Source organism: Notolepis coatsorum, assembly GCF_963971535.1.
Source record: "Notolepis coatsorum genome assembly, chromosome: 6".
Taxonomy (NCBI): Eukaryota; Metazoa; Chordata; class Actinopteri; order Aulopiformes; family Paralepididae; genus Notolepis; species Notolepis coatsorum.
Window position 1 is genome coordinate 137682625 of NC_140170.1, and position 15257 is coordinate 137697881.

A 15257-nucleotide genomic window follows, 5' to 3' on the forward strand; every position below is an offset into this window, starting at 1 on the left:
GTTAGCCAGGTACGGGGAACAGGGCCCAGATCCGTGACGCAGCACGGTTTTCCCCGACGCAGAAATAGCGCCAAGATATGCGGTGAGCTACTGGAGCTCCCCTCCTATAACCTCTTTAAGTAATTTATCTTTTTCTCTCTTTCTCAGGATGTGTCTGGACCCTCAAGCTCCTCTCTCACTCTCCCTCTCTCTCTCTCTCTCTCTCTCTCTCTCTCTCTCTCTCTCTCTCTCAGGATGCGTCACTCTGGACCCTCAATCTCCTCTCTCTCTCTCTTTCTCTCTTTCTCAGGATGCGTCTGGACCCTCAAGTGCCTAACCTCTAACTCCCTTATGTGATCGCTCTCTTTTTCTCTTCCTCAGGATGTGTGGCATGGACGTGGACCTGGACGACGGGGGTTCGGGTGAGGAGGAGAAGGAGGAGGAGTTCTGGGCAGGGGAGAGAGTGAAGATGCTCCCTCCTCCGGTGGCCCACAGCGAGGGCAGCGCCTGGGGCAGCCGCAGGGGGCCGTGGGGCTGTGTGGCCTGTGGCTTGGGCCTAGCGCTGTGGAACCTGGGCGTGGCCTCAGTGTGTCTGCTGCTCCTGGCCGTGGTGTTCAGCTTGGTGCTGCTGCCTGCCTCGCTGCTGCTCTACGCCGGGTTTCTCTGCCACTCACGGGTCAGTTACTACCAGTAACAACAACTAGTCACCAGGGTCTCAGCCTACTTGTTTCTAATAGTTGTCTTTACACTAACCGGGGATAAGGCCGCTATTGGATATTGGGCCGATACCAGGCTAAATTTCCACAATACAAAAATCGGATACTAAGTAAGAGCCACGTGTAGGGGTGTAACGATGCATAGATTAATCGAAATGCATCGATTCTAATGTGACGATTCAACTGCATCGATTTGAAAATGTTAGAATAGATTATAAACTAAATTAATCGAAAAGCTAGCTTAGCACAATGAATGGAAGCGGACAGTGACGGGTAGCCTAGGCATTGTCCAACTAACACCTCTCCCGAAGGTTACCTGTCACTGACCGCTTCCATTCATTGTGCTAAGCTAGGCTAACATGCAGCCAGATAGCTTTCTACTGAACGCACAGAGAGGAAACTGGTATCTATCTTCTTGTCTCTCTCTGGAGAAGATGCTAAACTAATTTCCCAAAATGTTGGCGTGTACCTTTAAGGATACCAAGACTGTCGATAAGGAAAACATTGAATAACCTTTGTGTGCATGTGACAGGAGGGTTGTGCCTGAACATGAATGTTTTATAACACGGGTTTGTGCCAAGCACCGTTCCTCCCTTCTCCCCCTTGCCCTTTACTGGGCCCCCTGGGCGGGCAAGCCCATGTCATTTAAAAAGAATGGGAGGCTTTTGCTCTCGTTAACGCCCCAGCTTCTGAGAGAGTTTGATCTGTAGATGGAAAACACGCGATTTGGAACCGATTGTGACTCAATGGGTTAATCCATTGTAAATCTGCAATATAGATCTGTTTTTATACAAAAACATCTACTGTTAGTCCTACTATCAAGAGCTCAGCCACCTAGAGAATGACAACATGTCTACATTACTATTTCTTAATTTAGCTTCATGGGTCTGCCGATTATGTTTGGATCACTGATTGGGCCTTTAAGAATGGCATAGACTCCTGGAACAGCTACTGTAACCTTTATTCGAGGAAGACAGACAAACACACCTCAGGGCTACAATGTTCCGTTCAACATGAGTCATGCTTTTATTCAGCACAAAAGTGGTTTTATACCCCATTTGTTTATTTGTCGACTCTTAGATTTTTTTTTTATCATTGGCCAATACAGGGAAAATACCCCTGGAGTCTGTGAGAGCAGGGAGCAGGGGGGGTAAGACGACTCACAGACGATACAGGCAGATGATACAGACCATGGAATGGACAGGACTATGAGTGATTAAATGAAGGACAGTATCTCTGACCTTTCTACCTGAACTAGAACTATAGAGGGCAGCACTATGAGTAGGATGAATGCATCAGTGGAGTTAGGGGTGGAGTGGTAGAGGGAAAAACGCTCCAGATCTGTCTTTGTGGCTGGCAGAAAGTAACAGTAACAGGTTCGCCACATTGATCAAGTACTTCTTGAGAAGTCAGTCGGTTGAAATCCAGCGACATGTAGAAAACCACAGTTTGCAGGATATCATTAACCCCATCACCGAGGAGGCGAGGGAAAGCACTGTAGCAGGGGATGTAGATGGTACTGAGGTCAGCTTGCCCTTTCAGAGAGAAGAGCTGTGGGCAAAAAGCTTAAGAGTTAAATGGCCTACGGCAAATTAAAGGAAATAATGGGATTTAATAATAGTGTTCAATGGGCTTAAAGGAACAGTGGTAAATAAACGAGAAGATGGGAGACAATGTTTATGAATATGGTGCTGAAATATTCTGAATTATTGAGAGAAAGAGGGTGGAGAGATTGCAGTCAGGTTCAGACAGCAGAAATAGATAGGTAAATTAGTGGGAGAGAGGAGACGGCTAAGAAAGCAGTGGAGAAAGGAGACAGTGCATGAGACAAAGTGAATGAATGTTTTGCAGGAAGAGCTAAGAAGTCGGTTAGCAGCACTCAGGAGGGCAGAACAACCCAGGAGGATTTGAAATAAGGAGCGAGTCAGGACAGCATTTTATAGAAATCCAAGTTGTGCCTCTTTATTGGCACACCAGTCAAAGTATGAAGGATCAGAGATGAAAGGCTTTAACAGTTATCAATTCCATTTCACATATTTATCTGCCATAGATGGAAACAGTTAACTAACAAAGACTCTAGCAAACAAATACTCTAGAAAGTAAAGTAAAGTGAATCATTAAACAAGGAAAACAACAATCACTAACAAGCATCCATTACTTCACAACACCAACAAGATATAATATGAACCTGTATACTTGGCAACATTGAAGAAAACTGAGCAAGGTCTCATCTGGTCTCTTTATCAGTTCAGGTGTAATCAGAGTTCAGGTGTGTCTTGTTGGATTTTCTACACAAGAGGTAGAGGAATATAAAAAAAGATAAATGATAAAGGCAGCCAAGATAAATGTGGTATTTGAATGAATGAATGAATGAATGAATGAATGAATGAAACGTTTATTTTTGAACATGTAATTCTCCATTTCCTCCAAACAAATCACGGTATCTTGTTCCGTCAAACCAAACAATCATCAATCAAACAATCACAACAAATTAAAAAACATAAAAAAAAAAACATAAAAAAAGAAAAAAGGAATTATAAACAAAAGGTCAAGAGCAATGTGTTTGGTTAGCAGACATGTCCAAAAAAGGAGTAGAGGGAAGCTAAGCTTATTGATCCCTACATTTATATTTGTTCTTCCATTAATTTTACTAGATATAACATAATTTAGTATATTACAATATAGAATATACTTTTACTTATATATAAAAAAAAAAAAAAAAAAAACTTGATTCACTTGACAGCAGTGAATATAGTACAGCACTACATAACACAATATAGCATAACTTTGTTTATCCTCATTACTCATTTCTGTATTTCTCTAACGTGTATCTTTTTAGCTGCTTTTTAAATTGTGCCACATGTTTACTCAGTTTGATGTATTCAGGTAAATTATTCCACAACTTCACTCCACACACCGATATGCACATGCTTTTCAGCGTGGTGTGTACCATTGGTTGTTTAAGATTCCCTCTCCCTCTTAAGTTATATTCTCCTTCCCTGTCTCTGAACCATTTTTGAATGTTGCCTGCTGGGATTAGTTTGTATCTGGCTTTGTATACAATGAGGGCAGTTTTGAAATCCACTAGGTCCATACATTTCAATGCTTGTAGCTTTATAAATAAGTTATTGGTGTGTTCATAATATCCTACATTGTTGATTATTCTTATTGCTTTTTTTTAGCATGGTGCATATTGGCTGTAGAGTGCTTTTGTAGTTATTACCCCACACCTCCGCACAGTAGCTCATATATGGTAGGAAGGAGTGTACAGTACAGTGTGTACAGTGTTTTCTGGTTTAGAATGTGTCTTATCTTGCATAAAACACCAACACTCCGTGCCAATTTAGTCCTGACATATTTGATATGAGGTTTCCAGTTGAGTTTGTGGTCTATTATCACACCCAGAAATGTATTCTCAAATACCCTCTCCAGTTTAATACTATCAATCATTAGTTCAACCGGTGTATTTACTTGTATATCACATTTACCAAATATCATGATTTTTTTTTTTTTTTTTAATATTTAATGATAATTTATTTACATCAAACCACACTTTCAGCTTGGATAGCTCAGCTGCGACATTCTTTAAAAGCATTTGGAGGTTCTCTCCCTCACAGAAGACATTTGTATCGTCAGCAAAAATTACATTTTTCAATATTTTAGATGCATTACCTATATCATTTATATACAGTATGAATAGTTTGATTTGATTTGATTTTTGATTTGAAATCTTTATTTCGAACATGCAATGAATACAAACAAACAATAACAAAAGCAAAACACAACTCAATCTACATGTTCGAAAAGGAGTAGGAAGAAGTATACACTTATTTAATCCTACCCCTTTTCCACTACTCAAATGAGTGTACTATTTAAAAACATAAAAAAGAAAAAGAAAAATATATATATATGCAAAACAAAAAAACAAAAACTATATATGTAAAACATGAAATAAATAAAATAAAAATGTAAACACCCGTGAATATCAAGTCCCTTCCTCATCCCTTTCGGGCCCAGAATTGACCCTTGCGGCACACCACAGATTATGTTTGACTGAGTGGACCTGTACTCCCCCAACTGCACAAACTGTTGTCTTTGTTCTAAATAACTCTTTAACCATTTGAGCCCTACTCCTCTGATCCCATACCTTTCCAATTTTAGTAGCAGAATATCATGATTTATAGTGTCAAACGCCTTCTTCAGATCTATGAAGACCCCTATTGCAAACTTCTTATTATCAATTATGCTTGTCAGTTCTTCTATTAGGTCCATTAGTGCCAATGACGTTGAATGATTCGATTTAAATCCATATTGATTGTCTATAAGTAATGCGTGTTCATCAATGAAACTGTCCAATCGTGCAGCAAATAATTTTTCCATTATCTTTGAGAACTGGGAAAGGAGAGAAACCGGCCTGTAATTGGTGAATAGATTTTTCTCACCTGCTTTGAAGATCGGTATCACTTTTGCAGTTTTCATTTTGGTGGGGAAGGCACCCAGTTTGAATGAGAGGTTACAAATATGCACTAAACACTAAAGGGTCTGCTATGGCTATTATTACTTGTTTAATTAAGGTCATGTCAATGCCATTCCAATCTGTTGATGTTTTATTCTTAAAATTGTTCACAGTATCCATAATTTCATTTTTATCCGTTTTTCTCAAGAAGATAATACTTGGGTTTCGTTCTTCAAAATAATTAGAAACACCTCCCCCTTGTGGCGGAGTTATCTCCTCCGCCAGTTTGGGGAGATGCTTAAAATCAGCCAATGGAAGCGAGGGGTTGCTATGTGCGGGGCTTGTATGTGCAGGGCTTGTAAGCGCTGGTCTGAAGGTCTGCAGCTGGATACTATTGAGTTTGGGCCCCACATTAACAAAGAATCTGTTGAATCCTTCTGCCACCTCATTTTTCTTACTTACTGACTTTCCCTCATCTATAAATTCATCTGGAAAGCCAGAACTAGTTGATTTATTTCTTATAATTGAGTTTAATATATTCCATGTTCCCTTTATGTTCTTTAATTTTTTTTCTAATACATTATTATAGTACTCTTTTTTACATTTTCTAACAATATCAGTTAGTTTATTTTTGTATAGTTTATACTTAATTTCTTTCTCTTTATTTCTATGTTTTATAAATTCTCTATATAAGGTGTTCTTTTTTTTGCAAGCATTCAACAGACCTCCTGTAATCCAGGGTTTGTCAGATTTTTTTTGCATTTGTTCTACTTTGCTGCATTGGACAGCTTCTGTCATATAACAGCAGGAACATATTCAGAAAAGAATCATAAGAAGAATCCACATCTATTGATTCATATACCTTTCTCCAGTCCTGTGATAATAGTTCTTTTCTGAACCTATTTAAAGTGTCCTCCGTTCTTAATCTCCTTTGCATGATTACTTTACTATCAACCACTTTAACATCACAATGATAGACTACAAACACCGGTAAATGGTCACTAAATGTCGTTTATTAATAGTCCACTCTCTATATTATCTATTAAATTATTAGTAAGTATATTATCTATTAATGTTGCTGAGTAACATGTGATTCTACTCGGTTTTGTAATAATAGGATATAGACTCCTACTATACATTGCATCCTTAAATTCTTCTATCAATGATAGTTTGTTAGGATTTAGTGTTTATAATCATACCTTCCATCGTTTCTCTGAATCTTTCTATGCTAGAGCTGGGAGCTCTGTAAATACAACTGACAATGCTATTCTTCCTTTTTCCCATGTCTATTTCAATAGCAATACATTCACATACATCGTCAATTACCTTCGTCATACTTAGTTTCAACTATCTTGAACTTTAACCTTCTGTCTACATATAGACCTACTCCTCCTCCCTTTTTATTTACTCTATTCATGTTGTTAAAATTATATCCCTCCAACTCAAAATCCACCCCTTTCTCCAGGTTGATCCAGGTTTCCGATATTGCAATTATGCTGAATGGTTTGGTGAACTGTTTAAGATAATCTTTAATCTTATTAAAATTGGAAATATAAACTCCTGCTATTGAAATGTATGATCGATATGTTGTGTTCAAGTTGGAATTTTTCCTTGAACTGGTCATCGGTGTAGTAGCAGAAATTACTAGTCACATTATTAAAGAAATTCCTCTCTGGGTCAATGTCTCTGTCTAGATCATGCATGTTAACTGTTCAAGGTTTAAGCACATAGAAGGTGTAACAGAATCACACCCAACCATAGTTAGTAGACAACGTTGTCCTAATAAATCAAATGAGTCATATAAATATTCAATCGCAGCAGGGACCTCAACAGGTTTCTAGACCATGTGTTTGGTTCAGTACCACATAGTGGTATTCATTCATTCATTCATTCATTCATTCATTCATTCATTCATTCATTCATTCATTCATTCATTCATTCATTCATTCATTCATTCATTCATAGTCCTACTTGGAGTGCTTTTAATTTATTTAGTGCAGGGGTGATTGTAAACTTGGTGTTATGGTTTGTAACCGACCCCAATCGCACAACACAAGACAGGTATGAGAGTAAGCCAAGAACCGGGCATTTATTGAAACACACAGAAAACGGCACTGTCCCTTTAAGGGAGAACACAAATTACAGGGAAACCAGAAATGGGAAAATAGGCACAGTGCCTTTAAGAGGCGAGCTGGCTAAGGGGAAGGCTAAGGGAACAGGACCAGGGCAAGGGACAAGGGCAGGAACAGGGAGGACTAGGAGGACTGGACAGGGAGGACTAGGATGACTAGGAGGACTGGACAGGGAGGACTAGGAGGACTAGAGAGGGGAAAAGGGACAGAGGCCCGCGGAGGCGGGCTGGGGACAGGGAGGACTAGGAGGACTAGAAAGGGGAAACAGGGACAGAGGCCCGTGGAGGCGGGCTGGGGACAGGGAGGACTAGGAGGACTAGAGTGGGGAAAACAGGGACAGAGGCCCGCGGAGGCGGGCTGGGGACAGGGAGGACTAGGAGGACTAGACAGGACTGGACAGGGAGGACTAGGAGGACTAGAGGAAACAGGGTAAGGCCTTGGAACAGGGCGAGGGCTGGAGCTGCTTACAGGGACAGAGAAAACAGACAAAGCCTGGGATACAAGCATTAGAAGAATGTTGCTGCTCTGCAGCTTCTCCCGGGAAGGTTCGTCTGAGGAATCTGACAGTGACGTCAGAGCCGCTCTGCAGGATCCTCTCGGCAGCTTTCCGAGGTGGTAACGGGACCGAGAGGGAGAAAGGGAGCGGGTTAGCTCAGAGTACAGTTGGGAACAGAGCAGGTGACAGGAGAAGTGACTTGTCCCAAAACAGAGTAATCCAAGTGACTGAATCTTCGGTGTAAATACACACTGTGAGTAATGTCCCAACAACAATCCACGTGATAGAATCTTCGGTGCTAATACACACTGTGAGCGAAGTCCCAATAATGATCCAAGTGATAATATCTTCGGTGTGAATACACACAGAGAGCGAAGTCCCAATAATAATCCAAGTGATAATATCTTCGGTGTGAATACACACAGTGAGCGATGTTCAAGCAAATATTATCCCAAATGAACCATCCAAAAACAGGCACAGGGTGAGTGACAGTCTGACAAAAAGCAGGATCTCTTCAGTGTTTAACACACACGAAAAACGATAGGGTCAAAGACAGTCTTGCAAAACTCACCCAGGCGCTGTGCGTAAAGAGAGCAGGATCAAACAGGGCGAGCGCGTCGCTACGGGGAACGGGTTGTCCAAGCGGAATACTGAGTGGTGCGCGGCAGTTTGGAGTACGCGCCGGTACGAAGAGCGCGTCTGGCTCGGAGGTCTGGATGCGCGTCAGGATGCGCGTCTGGAGTGAAGAGCGCGTCTGCTGCGCGGAGGTCTGGATGCGCGTCTGGATGCGCGTCTGGAGTGAAGAGCGCGTCTGCTGCGCGGAGGTCTGGATGCGCGTCTGGGCGTCTGCTGCGCGGAGGTCTGAAGTGGAACACTGGAATACCTCCCGTAGAGGATTAGAGAGCGTAGTAACAATGTCTCCATCAGGCAAACGGCGACAGGTGGCCAAAGCTTGCACCCCGTCTCACGCCGGAGATAAACAGCATACAGACAGAAACAGAACTCCCGTAGGAGCCTATAGACAGAGAACCTCCCGAAGGAGTTAGGTGATAGAGATATGATACGGAACGACCCGACAAGGCCAGAGGGGAAGAGCGAGGTACTTAAAGCCCAAAGGGGAACTAATTAGAATACACGTCAGGTGCGTGAAGGTAATTGATACTTGAAACTAGAAGTGTGTGTTCGGCACCAGACCAATCAAACACATAATGACAGGTAGTCCAAGGGTGTGGCTGCTGAAGAGCAAACGAACGCGAGGGTGGGGGCTAGTGAAGTGAGGAGACAGGGAATTAAAGTACAGGGAACAGGAATTAAAGGTCCAGGGAGAGGAGAACCTCACAGGGAACAGGAATTAAAGGTCCAGGGAGAGGAGAACCTCACAGTACTCCCCCCTCCACGGGAGCCACCGGGCGACCCAAAAACACAGACAGAGGGGCAGGGGAAAAAACAAGGCAACAAAACAAAAGGTACTGGGCCATGCTAGCAGGGGAAGCTACAACAAAAGTGGGGCTAGCAAAGGAACAGGGTAGCAGAGGGGTAACCAGGGTAGCAGAAGGGGTAACTAGAGGAGCTGAGGGGTAACCAGAGGAGCTGAGGGGTAACCAGAGGAGCTGAGGGGTAACCAAGAGGAGCAGAGGGGTAACCATGGTAGCTGAGGGGTAACTAGAGGAGCAGAGGGGTAACCAGAGGAGCTGAGGGGTAACTAGAGGAGCTGAGGGGTAACTAAAGGAGCTGAGGGGTAACAGCCAGGGCACTGATAGCTACAGGGCCTATGCTAGCTGTACCGCTACATTAACAAAGAGACTGCGCTAGCTGCCGGAGCTAGGCTAGCAGACAGGGCTGGAACAGGGGCACTGGAGAGGGGAACAGGGAAGGGGCTAGCAGAGGGAAAGGGTAGCTGCCAGGGCACTGATCGCTACAGGGCCTATGCTAGCTGTACTGCTACATTAACATAGAGGCTGCGCTAGCTGCCGGAGCTAGGCTGGCAGACAGGGCTGGACCAGCATGAGAGAACAAGCTAGCTGGAAGGACAGTCCTAGCTGTGGGGAACTGACCCTGCTAGCTGAAGGGGCAGTCCTAGCAGTAGGGAAACTGACCTTGCTAGCTGAAGGGGCAGTCCTAGCAGTGGGAGAAAACTGACCTTGCTAGCTGAAGGGGCAGTCCTAGCAGTGGGAGAAAACTGACCTTGCTAGCTGAAAGGGCAGTCCTAGCAGTGGGAAAAACTGACCTTGCTAGCTGAAAGGGCAGTCCTAGCAGTGGGAAAACTGACCTTGCTAGCTGAAAGGGCAGTCCTAGCAGTGGGAGAAAACTGACCTTGCTAGCTGAAAGGGCAGTCCTAGCAGTGGGAAAAACTGACCTTGCTAGCTGAAAGGGCAGTCCTAGCAGTGGGAAAACTGACCTTGCTAGCTGAAAGGGCAGTCCTAGCAGTGGGAAAACTGACCTTGCTAGCTGAAAGGGCAGTCCTAGCAGTGGGAGAAAACTGACCTTGCTAGCTGAAAGGGCAGTCCTAGCAGTGGGAAAAAACTGACCTTGCTAGCTGAAAGGGCAGTCCTAGCAGTGGGAAAAAACTGACCTTGCTAGCTGAAAGGGCAGTCCTAGCAGTGGGAAAACTGACCTTGCTAGCTGAAAGGGCAGTCCTAGCAGTGGGAAAAACTGACCTTGCTAGCTGAAAGGGCAGTCCTAGCAGTGGGAGAAAACTGACCTTGCTAGCTGAAAGGGCAGTCCTAGCAGTGGGAGAAAACTGACCTTGCTAGCTGAAAGGGCAGTCCTAGCAGTGGGAAAAAACTGACCTTGCTAGCTGAAAGGGCAGTCCTAGCAGTGGGAAAACTGACCTTGCTAGCTGAAAGGGCAGTCCTAGCAGTGGGAGAAAACTACACAAAAAGTGGAGGCCATGCAGAGGGACCGGGTTAGCTGCCTGGGCATGGCTAGCTACAGGGCCTATGCTAGCTGCAAGGGCTGCATTAACATAGAGGCTGTGCTAACAGCCGGGGCTAAGCTAGCAGACTGGGGCCATGCAGAGGGACTGGGTTAGCTGCCTGGGCATGGCTAGCTACAGGGCCTATGCCAGCAGCAAGGGCTGCATTAACATAGAGGCTGTGCTAGCAGCCGGGGGCAAAGCTTGCAGACTGGGGCCATGCTGGTAGTAGAGGCCTAACAAGCTGCAGGGGAGCTAACGAGGCTAACAGGGAAGCAAACAGGGGAGTCAACAGGCTAACAGGGGAGACAAACAAGCTAACAGGGGAGCTAACAGGGCTACTAGAGGGAACAAAAAAAAAGGCAAACTCAACATACACCGTCTGTGCTGGCTGGGGTCGTCGATTGGTCGGGTCGTACTGTTATGGTTTGTAACCGACCCCAATCGCACAACACAAGACAGGTATGAGAGTAAGCCAAGAACCGGGCATTTATTGAAACACACAGAAAACGGCACTGTCCCTTTAAGGGAGAACACAAATTACAGGGAAACCAGAAATGGGAAAATAGGCACAGTGCCTTTAAGAGGCGAGCTGGCTAAGGGGAAGGCTAAGGGAACAGGACCAGGGCAAGGGACAAGGGCAGGAACAGGGAGGACTAGGAGGACTGGACAGGGAGGACTAGGAGGACTAGGAGGACTGGACAGGGAGGACTAGGATGACTAGGAGGACTGGACAGGGAGGACTAGGAGGACTAGAGAGGGGAAAAGGGACAGAGGCCAGCGGAGGCGGGCTGGGGACAGGGAGGACTAGGAGGACTAGAAAGGGGAAACAGGGACAGAGGCCCGCGGAGGCGGGCTGGGGACAGGGAGGACTAGGAGGACTAGAGTGGGGAAAACAGGGACAGAGGCCCGCGGAGGCGGGCTGGGGACAGGGACTAGGAGGACTAGACAGGACTGGACAGGGAGGACTAGGAGGACTAGAGGAAACAGGGTAAGGCCTTGGAACAGGGCGAGGGCTGGAGCTGCTTACAGGGACAGAGAAAACAGACAAAGCCTGGGATACAAGCATTAGAAGAATGTTGCTGCTCTGCAGCTTCTCCCGGGAAGGTTCGTCTGAGGAATCTGACAGTGACGTCAGAGCCGCTCTGCAGGATCCTCTCGGCAGCTTTCCGAGGTGGTAACGGGACCGAGAGGGAGAAAGAGAGCGGGTTAGCTCAGAGTACAGTTGGGAACAGAGCAGGTGACATGAGAAGTGACTTATCCCAAAACAGAGTAATCCAAGTGACTGAATCTTCGGTGTAAATACACACTGTGAGTAATGTCCCAACAACAATCCACGTGATAGAATCTTCGGTGCTAATACACACTGTGAGCGAAGTCCCAATAATGATCCAAGTGATAATATCTTCGGTGTGAATACACACAGAGAGCGAAGTCCCAATAATAATCCAAGTGATAATATCTTCGGTGTGAATACACACAGTGAGCGATGTTCAAGCAAATATTATCCCAAATGAACCATCCAAAAACAGGCACAGGGTTAGTGACAGTCTGACAAAAAGCAGGATCTCTTCAGTGTTTAACACACACGAAAAACGATAGGGTCAAAGACAGTCTTGCAAAACTCACCCAGGCGCTGTGCGTAAAGAGAGCAGGATCAAACAGGGCGAGCGCGTCGCTACGGGGAACGGGTTGTCCAAGCGGAATACTGAGTGGTGCGCGGCAGTTTGGAGTACGCGCCGGTACGAAGAGCGCGTCTGGCTCGGAGGTCTGGATGCGCGTCAGGATGCGCGTCTGGAGTGAAGAGCGCGTCTGCTGCGCGGAGGTCTGGATGCGCGTCTGGATGCGCGTCTGGAGTGAAGAGCGCGTCTGCTGCGCGGAGGTCTGGATGCGCGTCTGGGCGTCTGCTGCGCGGAGGTCTGAAGTGGAACACTGGAATACCTCCCGTAGAGGATTAGAGAGCGTAGTAACAATGTCTCCATCAGGCAAACGGCGACAGGTGGCCAAAGCTTGCACCCCGTCTCACGCCGGAGATAAACAGCATACAGACAGAAACAGAACTCCCGTAGGAGCCTATAGACAGAGAACCTCCCGAAGGAGTTAGGTGATAGAGATATGATACGGAACGACCCGACAAGGCCAGAGGGGAAGAGCGAGGTACTTAAAGCCCAAAGGGGAACTAATTAGAATACACGTCAGGTGCGTGAAGGTAATTGATACTTGAAACTAGAAGTGTGTGTTCGGCACCAGACCAATCAAACACATAATGACAGGTAGTCCAAGGGTGTGGCTGCTGAAGAGCAAACGAACGCGAGGGTGGGGGCTAGTGAAGTGAGGAGACAGGGAATTAAAGTACAGGGAACAGGAATTAAAGGTCCAGGGAGAGGAGAACCTCACAGGGAACAGGAATTAAAGGTCCAGGGAGAGGAGAACCTCACACTTGGTGAAAGCACAATTACAATATATTAAAACGTGTTTTAGTATAATCGATTTTACAACAGCATGCAGAGACTAGAGATAGGCATTATGGCAGGGTGTACTATTTCTCTACTAGCATTCACAATGGCGATGGAAGTAATTATTAGAGCATCAAGGTGGGGGGAAATAGCATGGATGACATGGCAGAGAAGTTAAATGAGAATATTGAATGAGGATTAAGCCTAGTAAAGCAGAGAAGCATTTAATTGACCAGAGGGAAGGTAATAGAGAGAACGTTTATGAAGATGAGGAGAAAATGGGCGGCTAGGTGGTGTAGTGGGCAAGGCGCTCGCCACCAATGCAGGAGACGCTGGGTTCGAGCCCAGCTCTCCGCATTGCTATCAGCTTGGCTGGTCGTTCATACTAATACAATTGGCAGTATTAGGCGGTGGGAAGCTGATGGGTGGGGATCGGACGTTGTGGACAGCGACTCCTACAGGTCGGTTGGTGCGCCTGCGCAGCAGAATCAGGAAGCGACGGGGGCGGTGTGTCCCTCCCACGCAGACCTCGACGCTGAGAGATCGCGCTGTGCAGGTGAAAAGATGCGACGGCTGCTTTCTCGAGTACCGGAGGGGACGCGTGTATGCTTTTACCAACGCAGTTGTGTTTCCGGGTTCCCGTTTTGCGCTCTGATTGGCCACTGACCTACACGCGTACACCCCCCTCGCTATTGCCTTTGGGGCGTGAGATATGAAGACAGATTTAACTGGGTATAGGAAGGCAGTACCATACGAGCCGCAAATTGAACATGCAGTGAGTCTGCGACAACAACCCAATAATAAACACTCGAAACAGCTATTACCAGACAATTACAACAGCAGTGGTGCCTGCTTCAAATGTCACGTATTATAGGCTATAAGCCTGTGTAGATCTATTCAGAATAATAAATATATACACCCTCTAGCAAAACATGACACAATGTGATCCTATCTTCGATAGAGCGGCTGGTCGCAGAGACGCGAGTTGAACGAACACATCGGGAGGAGAATGAATGAATGGGGTGTAATGGGGAGTTGAATGATAGAGAACAGATAGAACAACTCAGGAAAGATGTTGTAGAGGGGATAGGAAGGATAGAGAAGTCAGGGCTTCCAGGCAAGTTGAAGTTACGGTGTTTGCAGTTTGGTTTATTCCCTAGGTTGATTTGGCCATTGTCAATATATGAAGTGCCAATATCAAAGGTGGAAACGCTTGATTGATTGATTGATTGATTGATTGAAAAGTTTATTAACAGATTGCAGAATGGGTACAGTACAGTACAGCTCAATACATACAATTGTTAAGGGGATGCAGACCAGAGAAAGACTTTCGTCTTGTTTACATCAGGGTCCCCCATTTTCAATTCATCATAATATATATGACATACATGACATACAGATAGACAGTATGAGAGGTTGGTTCATTTGTTAGGAAATGACTAGGACCACCTCTGTGTCTTAGTAGTGTGGCATTGTATGGGAAATGCATTCTCCAGCTACCAGTAACTAGTGTAACAGAGGAGTTTAAGTGGGTGAAGGCGATAACAGAGTTGTTGCCATCAGAGAGCAAAGATACAGATGCTGTAGTTACGAGAGAAAATGGATCCCAAGACAGGAAGTGCAGGAAGCAAAGGCAGCTCTTGGGCATACAGTCATTGTAGGTAGGTTCAACAAGGCCGGGGGGGGGTTAAGGCTCAGCTCAGGGAAGCCAGTATGGAGCAGGCAACTCAGGTAGAGTGGTCGTCTGGTAATCAGAAGGTTCCCAGTTTGATTCTGGCTCCTCCTGGTAGCCTGCCGAAGTGTCCTTGAGCAAGACACTTAACCCCTAACCGCTCCCGCTGAGCAGGTATACAGGCACCTTGCATGGTTGCTTCCGCTGGTCGGTGTGTGTGTGAATGTGAGGCACAAGTTGTAAAGTGCTTTGGATAAAATAATAATAATAATAATAATAATGGATTGGATTTATATAGCGCTCTTCTCTGACTCAGAGCGCTTCACAGAGTCCATTATTCGTTCATACACAGTCATACCGGTGGTGGTAAGCTACAATTGCAGCCAGAGCTGCCCTGAGGCAGACTCACAGAAGCGTGGCGAATAATCAACGCCTA

General features: G+C 45.5%; 1 protein-coding gene across 1 annotated transcript in view; it reads left to right on the forward strand.

Moving 5' to 3' along the window:
* Positions 1–361: 361 nt before the first annotated feature.
* The window catches only part of tmem88bl (transmembrane protein 88b-like), a gene marked incomplete at both ends in the record, with an annotated part of 32037 nt that continues 17141 nt past the window's right edge, over positions 362–15257 (forward strand). Inside the window, one exon of the mRNA XM_084317342.1 lies at positions 362–655. Within this exon, the coding sequence (XP_084173468.1) occupies positions 362–655 (294 nt within the window). The remainder of the gene's footprint in view (positions 656–15257) is intronic.